Source organism: Peromyscus californicus, unplaced genomic scaffold, assembly GCF_007827085.1.
Source record: "Peromyscus californicus insignis strain IS unplaced genomic scaffold, ASM782708v3 Scaffold_3__1_contigs__length_106647218, whole genome shotgun sequence".
Classification (NCBI taxonomy): domain Eukaryota; kingdom Metazoa; phylum Chordata; class Mammalia; order Rodentia; family Cricetidae; genus Peromyscus; species Peromyscus californicus.
In genome coordinates this window covers 57727536-57754378 of record NW_026294551.1, presented here as the reverse complement: position 1 = coordinate 57754378, position 26843 = coordinate 57727536, and the positions used below count along the sequence as shown (strand labels likewise).

At 44.0% G+C, this 26843-nt stretch overlaps 1 protein-coding gene across 2 annotated transcripts in view; it reads right to left on the bottom strand.

Annotated features, from left to right (window-relative positions):
* Nucleotides 1-1298: 1298 nt before the first annotated feature.
* Myocd (myocardin) overlaps nt 1299-26843 on the bottom strand; it is a 95571-nt gene continuing 70026 nt past the window's right edge. For both annotated transcript variants that reach the window (XM_052758956.1, XM_052758957.1), the window contains 7 exons: nt 22315-22589; nt 21408-21561; nt 13092-13991; nt 10833-10976; nt 9749-9877; nt 7320-7377; nt 1299-5235 (listed from right to left, as the gene is read on the bottom strand). In XM_052758956.1, the coding sequence (XP_052614916.1) occupies nt 4664-5235; nt 7320-7377; nt 9749-9877; nt 10833-10976; nt 13092-13991; nt 21408-21561; nt 22315-22589 (2232 nt within the window). In that variant the 3' untranslated portion in view covers nt 1299-4663. The remainder of the gene's footprint in view (nt 5236-7319; nt 7378-9748; nt 9878-10832; nt 10977-13091; nt 13992-21407; nt 21562-22314; nt 22590-26843) is intronic.

Here is a 26843-nt window from a genome sequence, read left to right as displayed (position 1 = left end):
TATCCCCGGCAGATGGCCACCAAGTTCTTCCCAAATCCCTTCCTGTCTTGAAACCATTTCCGTACAGATTGTCCTCTCCTATCAACTGCTTCTGGACACAACTGACCAGATCTCGGCACTATGGAAACATCTTGTTCCAGGACCCTGACTCTCCACGTCTTCTGTTGATGTCATCTGTCTAGGAAGTCTTAGAAGTTTCTGCCTCTACACCTCCCTGCTGTTTTATGTTAGACTCATCAGGACTCCTGGTTTCTTTACATCTGACAGCAAACTGTGCCCCAGCAGCCATGGGCTTCTTCCTGTGGGGCATGCAGCGAGGAGCTGAGGCGGAGCAGCAGGGACAAATGGCCTCTAGTCTCTCTGAAGCTTTTCTCTGGAGGGAGAGAGGCTGACCATGGACACACACCCTTCACTTCTGTCCCTTTTGTCCAGAGATCTTACCGTGTTGACTTGGGATTAGGCAAAAAAGGGAAAAAAAAGTTCCCTCTACACTTTCCTTGTTTCCAAAGGGCTTTTCTGTCTGGTAAAACAGCCCCAAACTTTGCCCAGGTTAAATGGTGAGAGACAGAGCTCCAAGATACACTACTGTCCTGTGACCCTGGTAGAAAAGACAAGACAGTGTGGTGAGAGCTTTTCATGAAAACGGTCTAATGTTTCTGGAAAAACCAAGACCCCTTCATCACAGCTAAGAGGATTCAAGTGCAAGGCCTGACAGGGTCTCAGCATTCTTGCTTAGAGAAGCTGCGGCACTCCAGACAGTCAACACCTGTGCTGAACCAGGTCCTTGTGCTCTGTACACGGTGGACATCAGCGGCCACTCCCTGGATGGTATCCATCACGTGGGAGTTTTCAGCCTGACTAGCTCTAGGAAAGCTGATTGGTTGAACATAAAATAGATAACTTTTGAGAAGAACTGTTCTAAAAACTTGTGGTAGATTTTATTCATTTTTGTCCCCAATTAATGTTTTTGAAAGGCATTAAGACTGCCATTTCATAGACTCTCCAGATGGAGGCTGCGTTGATGTCCCTGTTTATGGGTGGAATCACTCCATTGCTCAGAAGGACTTCCTTCTTCTAAGTTTGTGTTTCACTATTTCTGACATCATAGCTGAACCAAGAGGTTCATGGGTCAGGAAGTTGGTCCCTGATTGTCTTTTCTCCTCCCTTCCCTTCCCTACACCCTCCCTTTCTCCTCCTTCCCCCTTCTCCTTCCTTCCTTCATTCCTTCCTTCCTTCCTTCCTCCCTCCCTCCCTCCCTCCCTCCCTTCCTTCCTTCCCCTGCCCCCTTCCTCTCCTCTCCTTCTTTCTCCCTGTCCTCCCCACCCCTCCTTTTCCTTCTCTTCCTTACTCCTGCACACTCCTTCTCCCTATACCTTTTGTCTCGATAGCACTGTCAGAAGCAGAGGCATCTAGCTTGGGGGGAATTTGGACTCCTTTAGATCTAGTGCAATCTGCTGTTCTGTAGCCAAGACTCTCCTTACTATGGGGATATTTCAGGCATCTTAACCATGTGGTCCCTTGGGGCTCCTAGGAACACTGTTAAACCCAGGGGCACCCATCTCTGCATACCTCATGTTGTCACCACAAGAGGACACAACAGTTTAAAAGAACCTAAAGTTTAAAAAAAAAAATAGAAGACAGCAGAATAAACCCAAGTATTTGATCCGTCTTCATCAACCCTCTCTCGGTTGTCTCCAGTCTCCTATCTGTGCTATGAAGATGGGTAAACATGACCTGGGGAGATGGTGGGAGCAGGCTGAGACCAAGTATCCAGGGACCCACTCTAGATGTTTTGGCTTGCAGTAACAAACCAGAGCCATCTTCCCTTTCGTCTACTGTGAAGTGTGTGTATCAGTTTGAATAATATTTTAAAAAATCCCCCACAGTCTAGCTAAAAAACAGAGCCATCTAATCGCTCAGGCAGGAATTCCCAAAGGGAAAATTATTACCACTCAGATGAGGGGCTTGGAGGCAGGACACTGTGTGGGTTTGTTTTCCAAGGAAGCAAGGAGGGGATAGCATATATGGGATAGCTGGAGCTTAAAAAATACACAGGGCAGCAAGCTTCATCCAGACTCAGATGAAACATCAGCATCGGAGGTCAAACCAATGTTTGGAATGTGGCAATCAAGGTTTTTCCCCATAGCTTCATCTTCATGCTAAGCTTTGTCTCTGGATTTGTGGTTCTGATGATGGACATACAAACACAATGAAAAGTTTAGCACGTAGACCCTTTCAAGCACAATGCAGATCAAGGAATGTCAGAACAAATTTCATGCTCCCTTTAGACTCTCTGTAAGAGAAGGCACTAGCCTTGGCAGCCACTGACGGCGAAGCTGCTCTGTCCTATCACATCTAAATTCATTGCCAGGCTCTGTCCTCTCATGTCCATATTCATTGCCAGGAGGAGCTTGTTCACGGTAGCAAGTGGCTACTAGCATTGGGCTGGAGTCCTTAGTCATATACAGGCATATACGTGTAGTCTGGTTGATTAATAAGCAACTCATAGTAAGAAAGGCCACACATCATTCACAGCAGACTGAGGGTTCAAGGCACTCTGAATGTCACCTTCCAGATATGTGCACACATATGCATTTATATACATATGTGTCCATGTGTGTGTATACACATATTCCATACACGCATGTATAGAACTACATGTGTGTGCACATCTGTGTGTTTCCTTCCCTACAGTAAGATCTGGTGGCTTTCAGAGTAGCAGTCACCAAAAACACTCAGTGTTCAAACATTTTTTTTAACAAGTTGACAATGGAATGATTTCTAAATCTTTGGTTTATCAAAAAGACAACTTCTAAAAAATTCACAACATTGTTGATTATTTTCTCTATAAGTGCACAGTGAAATTTTTTTTTTTTTTTACAAAAGAAGAAAACAGTGCCTGTGTGATTTAAATTAAAACAAAACAAAAAACAGCAACAGCTACTTTCTATAGCATGCAACATTGTAACTACTAGAATTGGTGCCACAGCGAGCCTGGGAAGAGACTCTTGCAATCTGTGTTGCCTTCCTCTGTCTCCCCTGGGCCCTGACCAAACACAGGGGCTGTGAAGAGCTACTGAAAGACTATGGCCTTTCAGCCTCCCATTGTTTTCAATGTGCAAGCACGCTTTCCTTTGGAAACCTGACTGAAATGCTCTCCACCGTAGATGTCACCCTGATTTATCTTCACTCTCTAACGATTTCCAATATCCCCAGAGCAACACAAACCAAAGATTGTCCATAAATCAAACAAGAATAAAACAAGCTCTGTGACCAATGGGCCACATCCCCAGTTTCTTCCTAAGGAAATACTTGTGAATTCTGTTTGCAGCCAATGGGCGTGTGAAGAACGAGTTTGGCAAGAGAGTTGGGACTCTTAAATGTTCTAAAAAAAAAAAAAGAAGAGGAAAGGCTTTAATAGGAGTATTGCAACTTGTGATAGCTGAGAATCTCACCTTTCTCAGTGTGTGGGAGAAAGAAGAGAAAGAGAGAGAGACAGAGAGAGACAGACAGAAAGAGAGATCATCAAAACCAAAAGAGCCATAAAGGTTTGATCCCTTGAAAGGAAGTAGTGAGAGGATGATAAACTGAGGTGAAGATAAACTGAGGTGAACTTCCTCTGCCCATAATACAAAAAGAAAAGAAAGAGGAGGAAGAGAAGAAGGAAGAGAAGAAGTTGGCCCTGTATGTTAGTCCTATAATAGAAATCCATGGTATTTCTCTCCCAGAAGGTGAAATGACGTTGTTCTCTAATTCTAACTTGTCCCAGTATGACTTCCTGGGCCTCCCTTTGCCTTTCTGATTATTTTACTTCTAGTCTTTGGAACTAGAGGTAGTTATATTTCAGAGCCTCCATGTCCACGGCATGAGGTTTTTTTTGATTCAGGTTTCTCACTTTCTATACATCACTGATGAGCATAGATATGTCAGAAACAATCAGGCTACTGGTTACAAAGTAACATGTTCTGGATGGATTCTCTGGACAATGCTAGTTACTTAGCTGCTGTCAGGGACCGCCAGTCCAGTGGGACAATTTGGGGGTGGAGGGACACTGAGTTGCTTTGCTTTTCTTGGAATGGATTGGTTTTGTCCCTTTCTTTTGCCTTAAGGACTCTATCAGCTGAAATGGACCCTGCTCTTCTGACGGATAGACACTGGTCATGTGGGAAGTTGCCTCCACCAGGGCATGGTTTCCAGAACCTCCGAGGGACTGGCTTCCCTGCCCTCCCCAGAGGCTTTATTTTCCTTCCACAGAACATTTAGTAAATTCATAACAAAAGCTAACAGTGTGAGTTTATGCCCCCAATAATGCCTGAGACAAACTGTAGTGTGAACCTATGTCCCAGTAATGCCTGAGACAAACTGTGGGCTAGAAAAGGCAGTGAAAGACGTTTTTGGCATTCTTAACCTGAGAAAGCACACTTTTGAGTGCATCACTCAAGTTATTAACAGTTACTGAAGGTTGGTAGAAATTACATTATGCATATCTTAATGACTGACTCCTGTTTGTTCTGGTTGATTGACATAGAAACCTCCATTGCTGGTTTTTTTTTTCCCCTCCCTATTTTTCCCCCTTTATCTTTTGGATCACACAGTATCTCTGGTTGTGTGCTTTCCCCATGGAATTCCTATCAAGCTTCCTTAACGCTTGTACCTCAGGTGTTTACCACTGCTGTAAGTGGAGGTCCATGGGGGAATTCAAATTGAGATCTGTGACATCCAGGAAATCGATGTTGAATATGCTGGGGCCACTGGTGGTGAGGTTGCTGAAGCCTGGTGTGGAGCTAGGGGGAGTAAGGTCCAGCCATTCCATTGTTTCCCAAGGCGATTCTGTGAAGCTCAGCTGCAGACCACTGCTGTCCACTGAAGAGGGTGATAACTGCGTATGCATTGGGGAGAGGGGCCCAGGCAAGAGCTCGTGCGCACTGAAGAGGTCTTCGGCAGCCTTCCCTGGGAAGCCATCCATGATTCCATCAAAAGGAGTCTCCTCATTTCCAATTTTGAGGAGGGTAACATCACTCACTTTTCCCATGGGGCTGTGAGAATTCAATAAGACTTCTAGGTGTTCATCACTGTCGGTGGCATAGTGGTCAAAGGAGAGCTGACCTCCTGAGGATGCCTGTTCAAAGGAAGCCGAGGGCTTGGAGAGGATGGTGGTAGGGCTGTGGGAGGACCCAGGTATCTTTGGGACTTTTTGGAGACATGAATGATCTTCCCTGGCATCAGCAGGCATTTCTGTTGGGAAAGCACAGTGTGAATTGTTCAGTCACCTCAAACTGGCCATGCCACATGATGAGTCCTTGGAATAAATGAGTTGCTCTACGGAAAACACAGTAGATGACCATGCTTTCCTGCTCAGCACTTAACCCTGGGCTCACCCCTACCTTTGCTGTCTCTCCATTTCTTTCTTCTTTAGGTTACCCCAAATACTCCTGCCTCGGAACTTCCCCCCTGTTATGGCCAAACTCTTCATGCTTGTGTCCTTACTCCCTTCACTACCACTAGCTGTCACTGGAGGACATTGTATCTCCATCATACTCTCTGTTGGACAGCAAATGAGGGATGAGTGTCATCCACAGTTCATTTTATGTTGATAACCCCCCCCCATCACTCCTTAGTGGTTTTTAGGGCAGCACATTTCCCTAGTTGAGGCCTGCTGACCACACTTGCTCATCTTTTGGAAACTATTCCTTAGTTCACAGCCATTTTGCCAGGTCAGTGTTTATTAGACTATAGTAGCCTTAGAAATCACACACTGCTCCTTGTCCTTCCCATCCACTCCAGTGATGACAGCATCCCCACTCTGTTGGATACCTTGAGCCCCATCCTTGCAGAGTACATCCTTCCAAGAACTCCATCTTAAGCAGGATTTCCCACACTCTGTCCTTCCCCATCTCTAGGTCATGGATGAAGTATTCCAGCTCGATTCTTTCTTTTCTTTGTTTTTTTTTTTTTCTAGACAGGGTTTCTCTGTGTAGTTTTGGATTTCATTCTGTAGACCAGGCTGGCCTTGAACTCACAGATATCTGCCTGGCTCTGCCTCCCGAGTGCTGGGATTAAAGGCATGTGCCACCACCACCTGGCTGATTATTTCTAAGACACTCTTTGGTACCTAATCTACTGGCTGTACTATTGACCATTGCATGTCAGTGCCTCCCACATCACTTCTTCCCTTGTTTGCATCATATTCTCTGATCCACTGTTACAGTTATTCCTACCTTTTTGCCCTTCTCTCCCAGCTTAGCAAAACTCTCCACCCTGGTAAGTCCCCATGTACTTTCTCTTAGCCTGCTCCAAGGTAGCTGGGTATAGAATGAGAACAACAGTTCCACTGGGCTGGCTGGAGTTACTGTCAGTTGATGGCATCAAGCCCTCTACTTGCACTTAATTCAACCTGACAATCTTGTATTTCTCTATAAAGCTCAACTTGTTCATGACTAACTCATGGCTATCCTTCCCTAGACTCTCCCACACTCCCTTCTGTGTCGTCGATACTCTGCCTCCTTGCCACATACTTCAAAAAAAAAGGAGCACCTGGTATGAACAGTCATCTTGCATCACAAAACTGTATCCATCTCTCTCATCCTCCTTGTTATGATAAGAAACACAGGTTCCCTTGCTCACTGTCCATCTTCCTTACCAGACTGCATTTCACAGAATTATCTGGTGGGGAATTGAGCTTAACATGATGCTTGGCATTCCATCTCTGAGTCATTGACTGCTGCCTGTTAAACTACAAGTGCTGGTGATTAAGAGTTCAGCCCCATGTTCTTGTTTGACCTACACAATGCTCCTTCAGACCTCTGATTCTTTTGTGTGTTTTCAAATTCTAGGCACACATTCTGTGGTAGTTCTTACATAAATGGATGAATGGGTTAAAGTACACACTGGCTACTTTTATTGCTAAGTTGAGTAACATTTAAGCATGAATGGGGTATCCAGTGGGAGATAGCTGGTTGAATTTCAATTTGAGTAGTGAGTGCAAAACTTTCACTATTTTCATGTTTTTTTCTTTTTGTAATCAAGAAGATAAGGATTAGAACTGCAGAAAAATGATGTAATAATGGACCACACTTATAGAGATGGGTTGAAAGGAAACATGCAAAGCATCCCCAGGATAAAGGTGGTGAGAAATCCACCATGGTTCTCTTCTCTGCTAACAAGGCACACCTGAAGCTCAGAGGCAGTAACTCTACCAGCAGATCACCTGGTGTACCTTACTCAGTGTATCCCTGACCTTGGTCATAAGAGGCCGTGTCCTAGAGTGTGTACATCTATCTGTGGAGGGTCCTGATGGACAGTGGGCAAGGTAGTCTTACCTCCACTTTCAATGAGGACATCCAGGAGTTCATCCATCTGCTGACTCCGAGTCATTTGCTATTTTAAATTAGCCAAAAAGAGAGCAGAGAGGTTAGAAGGTGGTTACTTCCGTATGGAGACAGTAGAAGCAGCACTGTAGGGCTTTGGGCTAGGCTTGCTTAAGGATTCAAAAAAAGCATAGTAAAATAGAGCATAACAAAAACTTGTAGGCTTATCATTTTAAGTGTACATTCACTTTTTAATGCAATCATCAACACCATGTACCCTCAGAACTCTTTTAATCTGCAAAACTAAAACTCTCGACACATCAAGCAACACCTCCCAATAGCCCTTTGCCAACACCAATACTCACTACTCTCCTTCCTGCCTCTAGAAATTAGACTACTTTTGGTCTTAGACTGAATGGTGCTCTGGAGTGTGACTCTGCCACATTTTGTTTTACCATTTGCTTGTTGATGGATACTCAGGCTATTTCTACTTCTGACTGAAGTGAATAATATTGTTAAGAGCTTAGTTAGACCTGCTAAAGGGCTTTGGTCCATGTTTAATCAAAAATCTTAGTGTAAATTGTACACAGATAATCCACTGAACTAGATAATCCAACACAACAAGAATGAGGAAGTTGGGAGAGGGATCCTCGCCTCAGGATTCAGGTCAATTGTCTGGCAAGTTTCCATCCCAGAAGCAGGCATCTTAATATGCAGCATATACCTTTCTCACTTTGGAAGCCACTTGTCTACCTCTGTTTGACTGCTGTGGATATGGCCCAGGAAGTAGGCATCAACTTTCTTGGTTCCTCTTGCAGAATCTGTGAGTCTACCCTCTGAATGGTTAAGCACAGTCTTACTTCTCCTGGGATTTTCAGAAGTGAGAAAGCCTACTGCATGCTATCTTTTGATAGCAAAGGAAACCTTACTGCCTTGGTTTTGGTTTCAAGAGACCAGATATCAGGCAGCATCTGACATAGACGCTCTGTTCTGGGTTGGGTACATAAATATGGTTATTTGATGTCATATATAAACTCAAAATACTTGATCTACTCATCCTTTAGTACTGTTGGGAGCTAATTTCCAGGAGCATTCACCCTTGGTTTTCAAAATCTTCAGGTGCTCAAGTCTATTCTATAAAATGATTTAGTATTTGCACAGAACCTACACCTGTCTCCCTGCCTCGCAAGTCATCTCTGGAGCTTGCTACATAGTACTGTGTAAAGGCTGTGAAAATAGCTACTGTCCTGTGTGGCTTTGGGACCAGTGAAAAGAAGAAGAGGTATATGCTCTGTACAGGTGAAACTGTGACATGCCTAACATAGCAAGTGAGACCTGACTCTTGGCACTCCCAATGCAAATGCTGAAGAGACAGAGGATCTGTGAAACGGCCAGAGGCTGACTCGAGACAAGACAGACAGCCCTTTCATTTGGATGGATTCAACATTGTACTTGGCATGTAGAAAGTTCAAGGGGTGCATGGGGGGCCTTTCAGGACTTATTTCCCTAATGTGTTCAAGCTATGGCTGCTAGGATGCAGACACTGAGGGCTGACTGTATAACGTCACCCATGTTTTTCTTTTCCTTACTTTTTAAATTCTGAAGCGTCTTCAAACACAAATGTAAGTGTTGGAGTCAATGAACCTCCCTGTATCTATTACTCAGGTTCAACAACCATCAACACTGTTTCAAGGTCACTGAGTTTTAAAGCTAAGACATTAGGAAAATATAGTCTTGATAATTGCTCTCATATTTGAGCACCTGTCATGTGACCAAACAATGAGGTAAGTACTAGATGATCCATAATCCTTACAAAGTCAGTACTTCTATTTTCTTGAAGAGAAGTTGAGTGTGTATCCTCCTTAGTGACAGTGGCAGATGACAGAGTTGGCATTAAGGCCAGGCCTTTTGAATGCCTGTTCAGCCTGCTGTCCCTGAATCCTCAGCTTACCACAGGGTTATGGCCAGGTAAAGACACCCTAAACTGATACCATCATAGACGAAAATGCATTGTACACATGCAGTCCACAGCACACCCTACTTCAGCAACACAGCATGCTGTAGAGCACCTGGTTTCTCTTGTGATTGGGCAGTTGATTAGGAACTGTGGCTCACTCTGGCTGCCCAGCACCCAGAACGCTGTACCACATGCTACCAGATCACAATAAAGCCCAAATTCAAAATGCAATTTGGATCAAATATGAACATTTTATAATACCATAAAGTAGAAAAGTCATCAACAGAGCTATCCTAATTTGGAGCTATCTGTACAGATATACAACATAGTCTTCAGGTCATGTAGATACACTTTGTTCACTCTTATTGGGAAGGTACCTAGCCCACTCAACATCAGAATCTACCAAACATGCAATGCTTAAAACTACAAAGCTTTGTCTGCTGAGTCCTTTTATTGAACCATCTAGAACAAGCCATGTGGTTACCTGTTTTACTGCATCTTCATAGGATGGGGGCTGGGTTATCTCTGAAACTGCTGAACTTGACTTGGAAAAAGTTGGGGATGGAATTGAAAACTTTGGTCCAACCTTGTCAGAAGATTGCAAGCCAGTCATCTGCAAGTGAATATAATCCAGAGAACAACATTCAATCCATGGGTACCAAGGGACAATGCTTGTTTCTAGAAACCACAGGTTACATTGAAAAAAAAATGCCAATGGAGATGAAGAGATAGCGAACAACACTAATAGGTTAACACCAGTTCTTGCCACTGGGGATTTGTTAATGGAATCTTGGCATGGAACTCACTGATTTATTTCTTCCCCTAAAGTGTACTGTCTTCTTTTCTTTCTCTTCCTTCCTTCCTTCCTTCCTTCCTTCCTTCCTTCCTTCCTTCCTTCCTTCCTGTCTGTCTTTCTTTCTTTCTTTTTTTAAGACAGGGTCTCGCTGTGTAATCCTAGATATCCTGGAACTCACTATATAGACCAGACTGGCCTTAAACTCTCACAGAGACATACCTGCCTCTGCTTCCTGAGTGCTGGGGTGAAAGGCATGTGCCCCCATACCTACCAAGTGCATCATTTTCTACTGGATGATAAGAAAGGGACATGAGTTCAATCCAATACAAAGAAGGTCTTTAACCCAGGGATTTTCAGAACAATTCATTCCCTAGGTCAATTCATTCTAAACTGGGTCATTTTCACACAGATACCATGAGTGTGGACTTCTATAGGTGCCTAGCCTGTGAGGGTCTCTATTCCTTTGCTGACGTGAGGCATGTGGCACAGTTATGGTGTGTCCACCTTTTGCCTGTGTTATTCCCATCACTCTCTCTGCTCTGAGAACTCCCTGCATCCTGACTCTTTATATCCCCATTCCTTTCCCCAGCTTACGAGCATCTTCTCTCACATCCTCTACAGAGACTTGACTCTGGACCCCAGTTTTCCATTTTCCTTAATATTAATCTGTTATGTATCCATCTCTGTCTCCAACACTATTTTCCCCCAGGGCTCCTGTTTCAATCCTGACCCTCACAGAAACTGGTTGGTTGTCAGCTTCTCTGGTACTGACCTTTGGATGAATAACTGGGCTTTTGGGGCAAGGGTTGAGCCCAGCACTATGACTGCTGTCTGCTTGGTTGGCAGAGAAAGGTTGATGGAGGCTGGAAGATGGCGGGGAAAAGCTAGTAGGATGGCCTTCGTGTGCACCTGAGTTCTGTAGAAAGGAACATGTGACAAATTAAAGAGCCAGCAGCATACGTGAGTGTGGCTTTAGCTGACACTTTTGGCCCCTATCTTTTGCCCCCAGGTTTCTGATATTTACGAAGCTTCCTGAATTCTACTAGCAGATGACCGTGTCTAAAATCTGGCTTGGCATATGTCACCTATGGGTCACAAACTTCCACTAGCTCTCACACATCCGCAGCATAGATTCCACACACCTCACCTGTGTAAGAGTTTAAGACTTTCTATGACTATAGGCGTTACCTAGTTCTACGAACCTGAATTCTCCTCCTGTAACCATGCCTTTTACATTCTACCTACTTATCTTGTTCACATGGAGTATCTGTTTCCCATTTAGACTTTCCAAAAACCCTTCAGCTTCATGGACAAAAGACAAGTCTACTGAACTCCTGACCCAGCCTTCTCCTTTTTAGTGCTACTGTGAAGGGCAAATTGGTGACAAAGCCTTCCAGGACTCTGCCAGCACTTCACCATCAATCTCTCCCCTACCCACCTAGTCTGTGCTGCATTATTTAATGCCATAGATTAGTCATGTTATCTGCTCTTCGTGAAATTGCTACTGTCCTATAGAGTCTTTGTAAACAAATTGTACCATCTTATTCCTCCCCAATAGCACCAATATCCTTAAAATGGAAAATCATGGCCCAAGGGCTATTTTTACCTTTGTTGTCTAGGGTACCATGCATGCAATAGATGTTTCTGAATGGTGTTGATAGGCTATTTTAGTCCACATGCCTCCCAGTATGTTCCTTCAGGAGTGGGTACCACTGATTTGAATGCATTGTTCAGGTAGGTTTGTGAAAGTACACTCTCATTACCTCCAGGATAGCGATATTTCATTATAAACTTTAAAATCAACTAATCCTGACATTCTAGGCAGTGAGTTCAGTCTTCCTGGATCTCATTTTTCTCAATGTCAAATAAAAACACTAAACTGGAGCCACAGGGTGCTGTGACAGTGGACAGATAGCTTCTGTTCATTCCTCTGGATACTTGGCAGTTACCCAATGTGGGTCATTGTCTTAGATTTTATAATCTGACAATGTGGCTTTCTTCTTCAAAAAGTCTTCTACACACTTTCCTAATAATCCGTTAGTTTCATGAACAAAAGGAAAGACTCTGTGGATCATGTTGGGTGTAGTCTTTGAACTGTTCTTCTTCTACAGCTCTTTTCTTATTATGTCCCAGACTCACACTGGCTTTCGGTCTGATCCTCTGGCGTTCTACTTTCACCTCATGCTTCTCCCATACCTTCACCCCAAATATTAACAATGTTTCCTCCTTTACCTCTTCCAAGGTTCCCCTTCAACATTTCTGACCCCTTTAGAGGAGATTGTAAACTTCCAGCCTTCTCACAGAACCTAGTCCTTCTCTACTCTCTCCTCAAGACAGACCATCAATCTCCTATTTCCTCACCACCTATCACCTGTTGTCCCCTCCCCCGACCCCCTCCAAAGTGTGGCACATGGCAGGTCTCAATAAATATTCGATACTAATGTAAGAGAAGGAGAAGTCCTTTCTCACACACAGGCTGTCTCTCTGTCTCCCCAAACCCACTCCATGCCTCCAAATGTGGTCTTAGGATGTAACCTAAGCTGACCTCAAACTCACAGCCATCCCCTGCCTCAGCTTCCAGAGTGCTGGAATTCCAGGCCAGTACCACCATGCCTGACTTCCTTTTGGCTCTCTTGATAGAATGATTTGAGCTTTGATAAGGGTTGATATTAAACCACTTGGAGAACATTAGTCAGCAAACAATAGCCCACAAGCTCAATGTTGCTTGGGGCCTGATTTTGTAGGTAACTTTCTTTTGGACAGTTATGTGTTCTTACAAACTGTCTGTGGGTGCTTGTTTGCTGCAAGGGCAAAGCTGAGGACTTTGGCACAGACGCTATGATTTCCAGACATTTGCCTTCTCAGCCTTTCTAGAACGACTTTGCCAGCCCACGATGCAAAGACTGGCTGTGGGGACTCAAGGTCGCTAGAGTCAGTAAGGTACTGCCAGCTTCTAGGAACCCCTTCCAGCTCTCTAGAGGTAGGAGTCCATCTCCTGAGACACACTTTTAGTGAGGCCACACTTTCTTACCTGTGCGCACCCTTGGCTGCTGCTAGGTGAGGCGACCCCATGACTCTCTCTCTGCGCCCCCGAGGAGGAGGAGGCCAGGAAGTAATGGTTGTTGGGCGATGGGGGCAGACTGATGTGCTGCGGGCTCTTCAGGGTCCCCAGGGGCGAGTGCTGAGGGGAGCACTGGGGGCTGAGAAACGTGGATGAGAGTACATGGCTTTGACCTGAGGACTCCACACAGTGGGGCAGCAGCTGAGCAGTCTCACAGGCAGGAGGGGGACTGTCGGAGCTGTGGCCCTGTCCCTTCCCAGACACTGGCTGGGCTGCGAAGGGACAGCTAGAGACGTCTTCCTGCTTGATGGTGGCGGCCAAGAAGGGCAGCGGCTTTTGGTCGCCGCAGCCGCTCTTCTGCTTCTGCAGCTGCATCCTCAGCTCTTCCACCTGCCGCTGCTCCTGCCGCAGCTTCCAGGTGAGCTGGTTGATTACCTTTTGCTTCTCCACCAGCATCTTGTCCTTCTCCGAGTCTAGCCCATCAGGCTCCGAGGGGCCTGAGCCCCCATTCAGGCTGCTCAACAGGCTCTCCTCGGTGCAGGTAGGCACCGGGGACGCATGCAGGCCGAAGCCAGGCGACGCATCGGTGAAGGTGTCTGGCAGGGACCCCGCAGCCGACAGGTCAGATGAAGCCGGGGAGATGGGTGGGCTGGAGCTCGTGCTGCCGAAGTGGTAGAAGCCTGACGGGGAGGACTGATAACTGGGCAAGGTGTTGGGCGTGACAGGGAAGGTGACCGTCGTGATGTCCCCGAAGTTGGGCACAGGGTTGCCAGCACAGTCCTGGAAGGGTCGAAGCCTGTCCACCAGTGCCGTCTTGGTGCCCGACACCGGCAAGCCTCGTATTCGAAGCTGTTGTCTTAACTCTGACACCTACGGGAATAAAGGCTTCGTTAGTGCAGTGTCGGGTGAAGTGTGCTCACAGTGTGTTTCTATTTGTTTTTTAGGGAGTTTTGGGATACGGGATAGGCACGTGGGACTTCACAATACGTATCCGTTTCTCTTGTAATACTTCTTTGTAATTTTTCTCCTGCCTCTGATTTAAACCAATTTTATGGAATTCTAAGAGATTCTTTTAAAACTTTATCTCCTAATAAGTCCATCCTAATGTGAAAATATCATGAATTCAAAATCACAGGGACTACACCTAACTTGTGGCACAAGCCAGCTAAGCTACAAGGCCTGCATGAAACATCAGCCACTCCCATGCCCACAGTGATCTGAACCCAGAGGCCACTCCTGCTGCCCAACAGAAAAGACTGACAGCTATCACTAGCCCACGAGTCAAAAATCAGTTCAAGTATGATGTGTATGGAATGTATATCATTTCACATCACTGTAATGAAAAAATAAACATACATGGAGCCCCTGTAGTGAAGACCATATCTGCCCATAGTCATGGGAATGCTTTTCTTAATTCAATGGTAAAGTCACCTAACCCACAGCTCTCCAAACCTATCTCAGCCTGCTTCAGTGTTATGGAAAACTGGTGTCTGCCTGGGCTTAGACATAAGTAAGCTGCGACGATTGTCCAGCATTCTGGCTTCTTCTACCACGTGCTCTTCCTCAAGCCTAAACATACACCAGTTCACTGAAGAGCCTGATAGAAAACACAGATTGTGGGCCCATCCTGGAGTTTGGCTTCAGTAGGTCTGGAGTGGGGTCGGGGTGGGGGAGGGGGGGGACCAGAATCTTCCACTTATAACAATCCCAGGAGGACATTTATGCCGCTGGTCTTGGACCAGACTTCGAGAACAAGACTTTATGTGAACATCATTTGAGGGGGGTGGGTGGCTAGGGAGTGGGGAAGATTGTGCATGTGTATGTGAATGTGCCTAGACACAAATGTGATATCTCTGTTACACAGATACAAACAGATACCTCTGTTCAAGAGACAGAACCCAGAACCTTGCACATGATAGACCCGATGTCTACTCTTGAGTTACTCTCCACTTCCTCAGTTTGTGTTTTGTTTTTGTTTTGTCTGGTTGGCCTCTGACTCTTAATCCTCTGGCCCACCTCTTCAGTGTTGGGATTACAGACATATCACACCACGCTCAGCTGTATGTTGGGTCTATTTTAATTTTCATGACTGGCTGGAGAGCAATTGGATGTTGAAGAAAGTACATGGCAATAAAAACTAGGCCCTCCTGTTCCTAGATTCTTGATCCTCTGTACTTTCTCTTTGAAGTGGGATATTAATCCCTGCCTATACATTTTTGCAAGGGCATACATAGATTTATGAAAGCACTTGGAATAGTGCCTGGAAAATGGTTGCGCAATATAAGGCCACTATTATTATATTGATACACATGTAGCTAATTAATTTCCACATTCTTATAATGTTCACAAGTTGTAAACTATGAAATATATACAGACATGGGAACTGGTTAAATAAAGAATACTGCAAATGACGGGGTACCAAAGATCCACTAAGATTAAAGCTATGAAAGTTTGTTGACACTGGGTGATGGATAATTGTTTATGGTTTATTACTAACTGAAAGAAAGTTTGATTTGATATTATTTTAGATAAATAACACATGCATACAATGCATACATTTAAACTTATGTTTGCTTATAAAATTATGTAGATGAACATATGATAAAATGTTAGCTAGTGTACTCTTTACTGTATTTTCTAAATAGCCCTTCACATTTCTAAACAGACACATCACTTCTGTGAGTAATGCAGGAAACATATTAGATACCTAAGGTCCAATGAGTCTGTAAAACAGACTAATACACAGAGAAAGCTTTTCTGTAGGAACTGGGTTTTTGAGCATAAAAGCAAATGAGGTAATCATAAAAATATCCACAACCAAGATTTAAACTTTGATGAATCAAAAAGGCATACCCCAAATGCAAATTCAAATAGAAATCCTTAGAAAGAAATTAATGGCAGTATAAACAATTAAGTTGCCCAAATGAGAACACATCAAGTGTGCTTATCATTATAAAAGAAAAAGGGGAAGGGGTCTGGAGAAGTGGCTCAGCAGTTTAGAACACTTGTTGCTCTTGCAGAAAACCCAGGTTTGGTTCCCAGCACCCACATAGTGGTTCACAACCACCTATAATTCCAGTTCCAGGGGATATGACACCTTCTTCTGATCTCTGTGTGTACCTAGCATGTACATGGTACACTTATATACATGTGGGCGAAACACTCATACATACGTAATAAATAAATAAACAAAAACTAACAAAAAGAAAAAGACTGAGACCTAATGTAAAAATAGGTAAGACATCTAACCCAGCTCTTTATAAACAAAAACACAGGTTTAAAATGTCCCATAATATATGTGTAGGATCATTAACAAATTAAGAAGCAATGAAACGAAAATAAAAGGTATATTTTGATTCACCCCCATGACAGAGAAGTAAGTAGCAGCTTTTTGTATGAGCAAAGCAGCGGTGAAATAAAGACCTCGGCAAGCTGAAGGACTTACTGTCGTCCTGTTTAAGGTACGTTCCTGCAAGCAGCAGCCTGACAATGTCTGGGAGCTGATGAGATGTGCTCTCTTACTCCCTCCCACACCACTGAGCCGGGGGTCTGCATCTTAATGTGCACTGGGACACACGTGGGCACATTCATGATGGAGTAGGGCTGCTTCAGCATGTGGTTGTGCAGCAGACTGTTCAGGAGGGAGAAGTCTGGTAATATCCTTCAAGAACTTTAAAAAATATTAATGTTTTTTTCCTGTTTTTTTTGTGTTGTTGTTATTGTTTTTTCAAGACAGGGTTTCTCTATTTAGCCCTGGCTTTCCTGGAACTCACTTTGTAGACCAGGATGGCCTCAAACTCATGTAGGTCTGCCTGCCTCTGCCTCCCGAGTGCTGGGACTAAAGGTGTGTGCCACCACACCAGGCTAAAAAATAAATCAATGTATTTTAAAGCACAAATCTAACATGTATGTAGTTATTAGAGAGAAATAATCAGATAAAATAATAGATGTATGTACAGAGGGCACTGAAATCCTATTCTGAATAGCAAAACATTTGGCAGCAAGTTAAATGTCCAGGAGTGGAATGCTAACTAGGTGATGGAGTGATTTGCTGTTATTAAAAATAAAACTTTTATTGAATATTAAAAGTTATGGAAGATGTTTATGGTGTGTTAAGGAAAGCATGTCAGAAATTTATGGGTAGCATAATTATTTAAAAGTAGTTGTTGTCAAACAAAATGTGTTCACATGCATTTCAGGCTGGAAGAAGCATGATGTCATGTTTTCTCTGGCTCTTGTCTATTAAAATGGCATTTCCTTTGCTATACACGATCATGTTTCAGCTGGAAAATGTCACTTTACAATCAACTAAAAGCTATGAGAAAAGCACCATGGCCGCCTTTGCTGGCATCCAGCACACTACTTCTCTTCAAAATCTTGCTGGACAAATTTTTTTCCTTTCAAATTTCCTGGTTTGAAAAATTGCAAGGTGGCAACTCATTATTGTTTTAATTTTGAGTTACTTAAAATTAATGAGTTCTACACTTATTTTTAGAATCTGTTCTTGCACCGAATAATTTGGTTACATTATTAAGTAATGCAGATCACATTCTACAATAAAATGAATGCTTGTTTAGTTCAATTTCCCTTAAAAATTTCAGATTATTTGGCTGTGTGGGTTTGCTTGAGATGAAGGCTTGCACATCTCTCTTCTCTACATTCACTGCTATTCTAATTATTGGTGACTTTAAAATCACTTCGTATGGAAAAATTCTAACATATTCAAGAGTAGCTAGAAAAACACAAGGGACTCATAAACCCATCAAATAACCAATAATTATTGGTTATGCCAATCTTGTTTCCCTCTCTTCTCTTGAGTTGTTCTGAGGCAAATTTTATAAATTAATTAGCATGCAACTCTGTATCTAGCTCTGAAAGAAAAGTGCTCTTAAACACACAGAAAAATAGCACTATCTAGCTCACCTTCAAATGGACAATTTCTTAGTTTCCATCAGACATTTTCGCAGTTTTCAGAATTTTTAGTTCCTTTCCCCCACTCTCCCTCACATTTAATTCATTAGAAATAGAATTTTAAAATGTCAATGTGCTATGAAAAACCACTAATAACTCTCTCTGTCTCTCTCCTCTGTCTCTATCTCTGCCTGCCTGTCTGTCTGTCTGTCTCTCTCTCTCTCTGTAGGCCAGAGGTCTACCTCTCCTTTCTTTTCTTTTCTTTTCCTCTCTCTCTCTCTCTCTCTCTCTCTCTCTCTCTCTCTCTCTCTCTCTCTCTCTCTCTCTTGAGATGGTCTGTCATCGCCCCGGAGATTGCCCAATTGAGTTAGACTTGCTGGCCAGCCAGTCCCAGGGATCCTCCTGTGCCTGCCTCCCTAGCGAGGGGGTTACAAATGCCACACATAGGTACTGAGGAATCAAATTCAGGTCTCCATACTTGTACAGCCAACACTTTCTCACAGAGCTATTTCCCAACCCTGATATCTCTGTGAGGAGAAACCAAACTCCTCTCAGTGCCCTTTACACGGTAGAACATTTGCTAAAGAAACGTTGCCTATACTGTATTACCTTCCTAATCATCTCAGGGAGGACCACCTTCGTAAATGCCTCATTCCACCCTTCTGCAAAGGTGAGTGTATTGGTGGGCTTCCTTTCTTCCTCTCCCCCGCCTCCCCACCATTTCTTTCCTTCCCACTAATTTTTCTTTCCCTCTCATGATCTCATTCACTTTTCTAGTTTCAGCTTTCCCCACTTTGCTAAGGATTCTAAAGTTTATGCCCCCATTCCCTGAAGCACAGCTGAATTAAGTGAGATTAATGTGTTTCTTATCATAGAAATGGGTTAGGTTTTCTCTTGGTTGCTACTCAGCATTCCTAACCTGAATGAACTTGTCTCTGGTCCTTCTTCTTCAACTTACTGGAATTCTGCCCTTGGTATAACTTTCCCAGGACTCAGGGACACGTCTCCCCACAGACTAAGTGAGAGATCAAATCCAGCCAAGCTCCCTCCCTTTACCCCTTTTTTTCTAGTCTCATCTTTCACAGTAATGGCAAAACCTTTGCCATCAGCTACTTTAACTCGAGCCCCATTTCATTACTTGCAAATTGACTAACTTGCATGTCATTGAACCCCTTTAAGACTCTGGCTTTTTATTTTAAGTTTTAAAAATGGAACTGATAAGATTGACCTGACCAGATAGGAGTCTACATTGAGTGGCTAGTTAAAAAAATGGTAGCTACTGTCACCACCACCAGCACCAGCACCACCACCACCACCACCACCATGCCTTTGAACTGTCCTAATTACTGTAATTGTCACTAACCAATGGTTCTGAGCTTGGATGCACAGAAGGAACCACCTTTGGGGACTCTCCTCTGCCTAATGCCACAAGCACTTCTAGGCTATGTTTTCTCTCAGTCTCTCCAGCCTTACATGGACCCAGGACTTTTAAGCTTTAATTACTTAGTTTCAAATAATAATAATTTTATGAAGGGAAAGTAAACATAAGGCTTACTATTTGGCCATTATCAACTACATAGTTTAGCTTCAGCTATCACATCCACACTGCCATCCATTCCCACAAATTTTTTTATCATTCCAATTTCAAACTATGTCCACAATAAGCAGTTACTCCTTATGGTCTTCCTCGGATGGTCCTGGTAACTTCTGTTCTACTTTCTGTCTCTTATGAATCTGCCTATTCAAGTGTGAGGTAAGACAACTCATCCGGTGTCTGAACCATTGCACTCAGCTTATTTCACTTAACGTAACATTTTCAGGTAAGATGGCATCTTTTATCTCCATGGACTTATAACTTGAGGAATGGAGGGAAGTGACCTCATGGCTCCAAGGAGTATTATTATCAGTTTAGCATCTCTGTCTAGGTGCGTGCATGCTAGACAGAAACAAGCCTCTTTGATCTATAGAAGGAACAGAGGAACTTTTTATTCTTTTTCTTTTTGTTTTTGGTTTTTTGAGACAGGGTTTCTCTGTGCAGTTTTGGTGCCTTTCCTAGAATTCACTCTGTAGATCAGGCTGGCCTCGAACTCACAGAGATCCGCCTGGCTCTGCCTCCCAAGTGCTGGGATTAAAGGTGTGCTCCACCACTGCCCTGCTGGAACAGAGGAACTTTGATAGCAGCATGTAGCATCTACCTTATCAGCTCTTGGCAGCCATAGGATATCCTTCAATTTGTAGTAACTGCTATCCCACCTCCCTCCTGACCCTCCAAAAGAAAAACCAAATTGCTAGCCGAGGGTTAAGGATAGAAATGAGGGTAATAATGAGGACTGATAATGGAGGAATGAGCAGGATTATCATAGTAAAAAGCTATCAGGACCTTTAAAGATGCAGGATTTTAGAGAAAAAAATTACAAGATGGTTTTTGGTGAGCAGTAGGTAGAGTGGGAACCAGACAAGCAAGTGTCATCACTGACAATGTGATGAGGGGGTGGGTAATGTTCATACACTGCAGAAACTACATCCATCCTGCTCAGTCCCATGGTGAATACTGGACAGAAGGGTGAGCATGTCAATCTTGAGACTTGCTTTGAAACATACCGGGTTCAATTAGAAATCCAATATCACTTGAGTGAATGTAGATCCCATGCGCATGTCATTTAACAAGCTGTCACTTTAGGGCAGACATTCCCAGATTTGGGAATATGAAAGAACAGGGCATTGTTTTAAATTATGTTACTGACAGCGGGCTCAGACACCAAATTGTTTCTTATTCAGTGAGGCTCAACATCCTTATTTAACAATATCTGTATTGGACAAAAAGAACCCAAACCACCCAACTTCCATCAGTATAGTAGGCATTTTCTAATGGAAAGGCTACTTTAAAACTCAAAAGCGTTAGGAAGAAATGTGAACACATTAGCTATGTGGATTGTCCTTAGCTACATGAAGAGCAATTCAAGTTCTCATGGTTTCTGTCTTTCCTATTTCACCAGAGATTGCCAAAGGTTCATCATGAAACTGTCCATTGCTTTAGAACATTCTGGAAACTTTATAAGCTGCACACCTCTACTCGATGCTAAGCTCTGCCTTGACTGATTCTTCATAACCTATTTATGCTAACGAGGAGTTTTAAGGTGCAGAAGAGAGCAGATTGGAGCTTGAATAGCCTAGGGAGGCCGAGGCAGGATCTGCAGGTTTGGTTTTGACCACTGCACCATAAATTCTGCAACACGTTTGGGTCTATCCCACACTTTCTCCCTCTTCTACTTTTTCACTCAAGAAACCCGGTGGCAAAGGAGCTGGTGATAGCACATCTCTGGGCTTGTTTTTTTTTTTAAGAAAAGAAAATAAGAAATAGATCAAATTCTATACCTTGAGATCATCCAGGTTTGCTGGAAGGGGGCCTGGTTTGAGAGAGGAGACACCAGTTTGTCCAGAAAGACTGTTTTTGACAGGGGACAGAGGGGTATTGCTCAATGGTGTTGAAGAAGAATTCGGATTTCTGACCATCTGTTCATTTGGTTCCCTGAAAAACAAAGAGTCACTTAGAATGCAATCAGACCTGTGTGCGGGAGCTTGGAACAAACTCAGAGTAATTGCCTACAGAAATCAGGCAGGCAACAAATCCACAGAAGAGGATGGGGGAGGAACAACATTGCAGAAAACCGCCCAGGTTCATTTTGAGGACACAGAAAGGGGTGATGGAGACTGTGGCGTAGCAAAGCATGCGCGTTCACCCACGACCTCGCTGAGGCACTGTTCTGGAGAGGCCTGGGCGTGCCATGGAAATCTTAATCATGCTCAGCTTCGGATACATTTAAAACTGTGACCCAAGGGTGGCCAAAGAGCGGTGAAACAACCCCCGTGCTACCTGTATGGGTGAGGATGTTGTCCTCCTGGAATATGAATAGGACCTATCAATACGGGTACACAGCCCGGGCTCAGGGGTCAGTCTCCCAAGCTGTCACTTTAGCAGTGAACTCGAACTGCCAGCAAAGCCAACTCTGCACTCTTAGACATTCCACAGTTTAGTTTGGACATGCTAGGAGTTTCCCTCTTCTCTAAAGGACCTTGATTTTATTTGCTTCCACTCAGCCCCGTGGTCCTGAACATGTGTGCATGGTTTCTAAAGAGAGTCGTGTTCCAAACATGCCAGACAAGGACACGATGTAACACAGGACACACTGGTCCCAAGCAGCGGACCCTGTAGGCCTCAGACAGAGACGCTATCTTCTTCTACCTCTGCCCAGAAGCCTCCACCCCAGCTTGCTGTACTCACTTGAGGTGTGTTTGGTGTATCCCAGGGTAGCTGAACCGCTGCTGTTGCTGCTGTTGCTGCTGCTGCTGCTGCTGCTGCTGCTGGCTGAGAATCTGCAGCTGCAGAAACAGCTGCTGTTGCTGGAGCAGCCGGGCATAGGCGGAGTCCATGGGCGGAGGGGACTTCTCTGCCTTCTGGTCTGGAGGGATGTACTGGTGGTATTTAAGTTTCTTCACCTTTGGTTTGGGGTCCTTGGGCTTCTTGTGGCGGTTCTTACTATCACCCAAAGACTTGGACTGCAAAGAGAAGGGAAACATGGCCTGGGTTTTAGGTGATGGTGGTGAGGAGGTTTTCTCAAATCCCGGAAATACTATGCATGGTGTATAGTTCCCAACAGAGGTCATGTAGCAGATGAACAGATCTGCCATGAAATCCTCAACCTCACTGCACATAGGCACCTTATGTCATACAAGGGGCTCTTGGAGCTTTCCTGGAGTGGAGTCCAGCGGAAGTCTGAGCTTCAGTGGCTTATGTAAGGCTTACAGATAGCTTAGCACTCTGATGAGGGGTCACTCGTGACAGTGTATGCAAGCACCTCAGTTAAACACATAAGCTGACTTGTTAAGGACATGGGCTTAGATGAAGTCAACATTGTCTCTACTGATCCAGAATGTGGTTCACAAAGCCAGACACACCTGCACACTTGTCTTCCCCTCACCTCTACCAAATACCCATGTGTGGCAGGAAGCCATGCCCTCTGAAATGTTGATTCTTTACTATGAGGAGGGCTACCCACCCACTGCACCTTTCCAGGAGTCACTTGCTGTGCATTATGATCTGCGCACAGTGAAGGGACTTAAGGGCGCAACTTTGGGGATTAAGAGAAATGTGTGAATGTGATGCAATTATGTAAGTTTAATATCTCTAAATTTCATCACATGTAAGAGGAAGAAAACATTATTTAATTTGCACCTTAGTGTTCAATAAAAAGACCATAAAAAGATCATCATAGGAGTCAGCTTAATAAGTAAAGGCACTCGCTGCCAAGCCTTGAGTTTCATTCTAAGAACCCAGAATGGTGGGAAGAACTGACTTACATTGGTTGTCTTCTGACCTCCACATATAGGCTGTGGTATGCTATGTGTGCATATATTGTTACATACACCCATGTACAAATACACACACACACACATACACACACACACACACACACACACACACACACACACACACACACACTCACATACATACACAGTAGTGGTGGGGGGTTGCTGCTATTAAGATCATAAAAGTAACAAATGTCCTTTTGGAGGATAATTCTATACCTTCTCTGGAAAGCAGAAGGCCTTCATATGTTGGTAAGCAATACGTCTATTATCATTGAGTAGGAAAAAAAAAATCCAAACCTGTTTTTATTATAGGCGGTTGAAAGGAAGAGAGAGCGAGCTAGCATGGGCGTCAAATTGGAATGAAAGTGTAGTTCCACCATTGTACAGAAGAGGGAGCTCCTGGCACAGTCTCCAGCAGCAGCAGCCTCCAGACGTCAACCACAAAAAGCACATTTGAGTGTGACCTCCAAGGAGCCTACAGTGTTCTTTACTCTGACTCAGACATCCTATCACTGTGGGCACTTTTGTGGGTTTTTTTTCTTTTGTGTTCTTTTTTTTGAGTCTTCCTCTTGGAGACTAATTAATAATAGTTGGGAGTATTTCTATGAGTTTGGTGGTTTTGTATTTCCCTACTCTATAATCGATTGGCATTCCAGTTAATTAATCATATTTCTGTACTGGGTGAGTTTCTAAAGGGTCTGGTGACCATCTCCCTCCAGCTCAGCTACTGTTCAGGCCTCATCCCCTCAGACTTGCGTTGACAGGGGGTGGGTTGTCTTATTGCTGACGCAAGGGACCTGGAGATGCTTTTGTTCCCCTATATTACCATAGCACGGGTACAGGAACATTCCAGAAGCTGGCGAGTGACAAACATTATTGGCCTAACAGGACTGTATGGTTTTATTCTTCCTGTAAGCACAGGGGATGCTTGGCCTCTGTCTATTTGCACGTTTGTTTTCCTCTTCATAACGCACAGGACACAGAAGGCACCCACATGCATTTTCCTGAAGGTAGATCAGGGGTGGATCCACTGTGGTGTTCAAGTCCCAGGCTAAGATTCATCAACTGGAAAAAGGCAGGGAATACCCTGTGGCTAGAGATGGCAAGACGTCCTAATGTAGCACTGATTCAAATGCACACACACACACACGCACACACACACACACACACACACACACACACACACACACACACACACACCCCTTTACCAAATAACATGCACCCCAGCAGCCCACAACCAATGTGCTGGTGATCCTCTGAAAGATGAGGCACAGCCCCATGGCGGCAACAGGACGCAGTTCTTCGTCCTCGTTCCTGGGTCTCCTCTCCAGCTGTGCAGACCTCCTTCCTCTTTGACCTTCAGCCTGCTGTCACCCGCGACAACCTTTCTGTCTGACTTTCAAAGCTGGCTCCAACTTGGGAAGCTTTGTGTGCCCTCCTCACTGAGTATGTTGAGGGTACTGGACAGTGGTCAAATCACCTACTGAGGGAGTGAGGAAGAATGAAATCCAACCTCCTTTCCCCTGCCTAGGCTACCAACTGCCTGGGCAGGAGAGCCTCTTTAATGATTGAGGTAAAACACAAGGAACAATTTTGTACATTTGCAATTTTGTGTGAGCATCATCTCTATCCAGTCCTGTAAAATTCCCATTGCTTCCAAATGAGTCCTTTACCACTAAGCAATCACTCTTCACTCCCCACTCTCCCCAGCTCCCACAACTGCCAATCTCCATCTTGTTAAATGTGATTACTTTGGGCATTTTATACACAAGACCCAGATGAATGGATTTTGTGTCTGACTTCTTATGCTTGACATAATGTTTTCAGGGTTAACTCATGTTGTGGCAGCTGTCGATATGGCATCCTTTTTTTATGACTGAAAAATATCCAGTGGCTTGGCTATACCATGACTTTAGTCATCCATCAGTTGGTGGGCATTTGGGTTGGTTCAAGCTTGTAAATATGGCAAATGGCATTGCTTTGAAGGTTCAGGGGCTTGTTTTTAGTTCTTTCAGGTGTATACCTAGGAGTGGAACCGCTGGAGCACATGATAAATTTATGTTTAATTCACTGGGGAAATGGCAGACCATCCCACAGCAGTTTAAGCATTTTACATTCAGGCCTGGAACGTGTTGGGCTTCCAGCTGTCACACATCTTCATCAGCATCTGTCATTTCCACCTTGTTTTGATGGAAGCTATCCTAATACACATGGAATGGCATTTCATTGAGGTTTCAACTTTGCACCTCTTTAAAGACTAACAACATGGAGAACATTCCATGTGCTTCCTGAAAACGTCTGTGTCTCTAGAAAAGTACCTGTCCAAGCCTTCTCAGCACATCTTTCATACTTCCACAAGACATTATTATGGTTGATGATGGCCTGAAAACCCAGCTAGACTAGAGGATGGAGTGATGTTCTTGCTGGTTTGTGACACAGCCTCTTGGAGATTGCCAGGTACCTTCCTCTTAGGATTTTTCTGATTTTCTGATCTGTGAAGTCTCTCTCCAGCCCCATGAGAATCTCATCAAGTCACTTGGGCTGAGAGGTTCTACCCTTGCTCAACTGCTTTCTTCTAAGAAGCTTTCTAGATGTGTCTCAAACTTGTTCCAAATCCTGTGGCCACTCAATATGGTTCCTTATGTTGTGGTGACTCCCAACCATAAAATTATTTTTGCTGCTACTTCATAACTGTAATTTTGCCACTGTTATGAATCATAATGTAAACATCTGATATGCAGATGGTCGTAGGCAACCCCTGTGAAAGGGTCATTTGACTCCCCGAGGGGTCATGACCCACAGGCTGAGAACCTCTGGTCTAGATGAACCTAGAGGTGACGCATCTTCAACAATTGGCATTTAGGTGTTGACCATTTAGAAGGTCTGGGCAGTCATGGAGAAGCAAGCAGCCCTGTGGAGCAGTGGAGTTTGCGTGGGGATGTGTTTCTTTTTTTCAATCTGTCCTTCCTCTGAGCTCCTAGCACACCTTCTTGGTATGGGGATGTTTTGACAGTTTTACTAATTTGAATTATAAAAAATTTAAATAATTGACTAGCAATACTACCGTGATTCCTCTTTATAGACAGCTTTACTGATAATGGGAATCTTTTTCTCCTCCATCTAATGTGCACAAGGCCATCCACTTAGAAGATAAAACTATTACTTTGTCATTGACTATTACTTTAACTTACAACCTAAAAAAAAAAAAAACCCTGAAGAGTCATGTCAGCAGGTACTGAAGGTGGTATTAGACCTGAAAAAGCATGTCCCCCACCAACTCCAATAGAAGTTAGCTAGTGCAGAGTATTACCAGAAAACCAAACAACTGCCCAGCGGCTTATTAGGAAACAGTGCTCTGGGAACAGCTGGAGATAATAGTGGGGAAATTAAGCATGAAATCCAGTGGTAACTGCTGCTGTCTCCTGGGAGTGTGACCCCTCC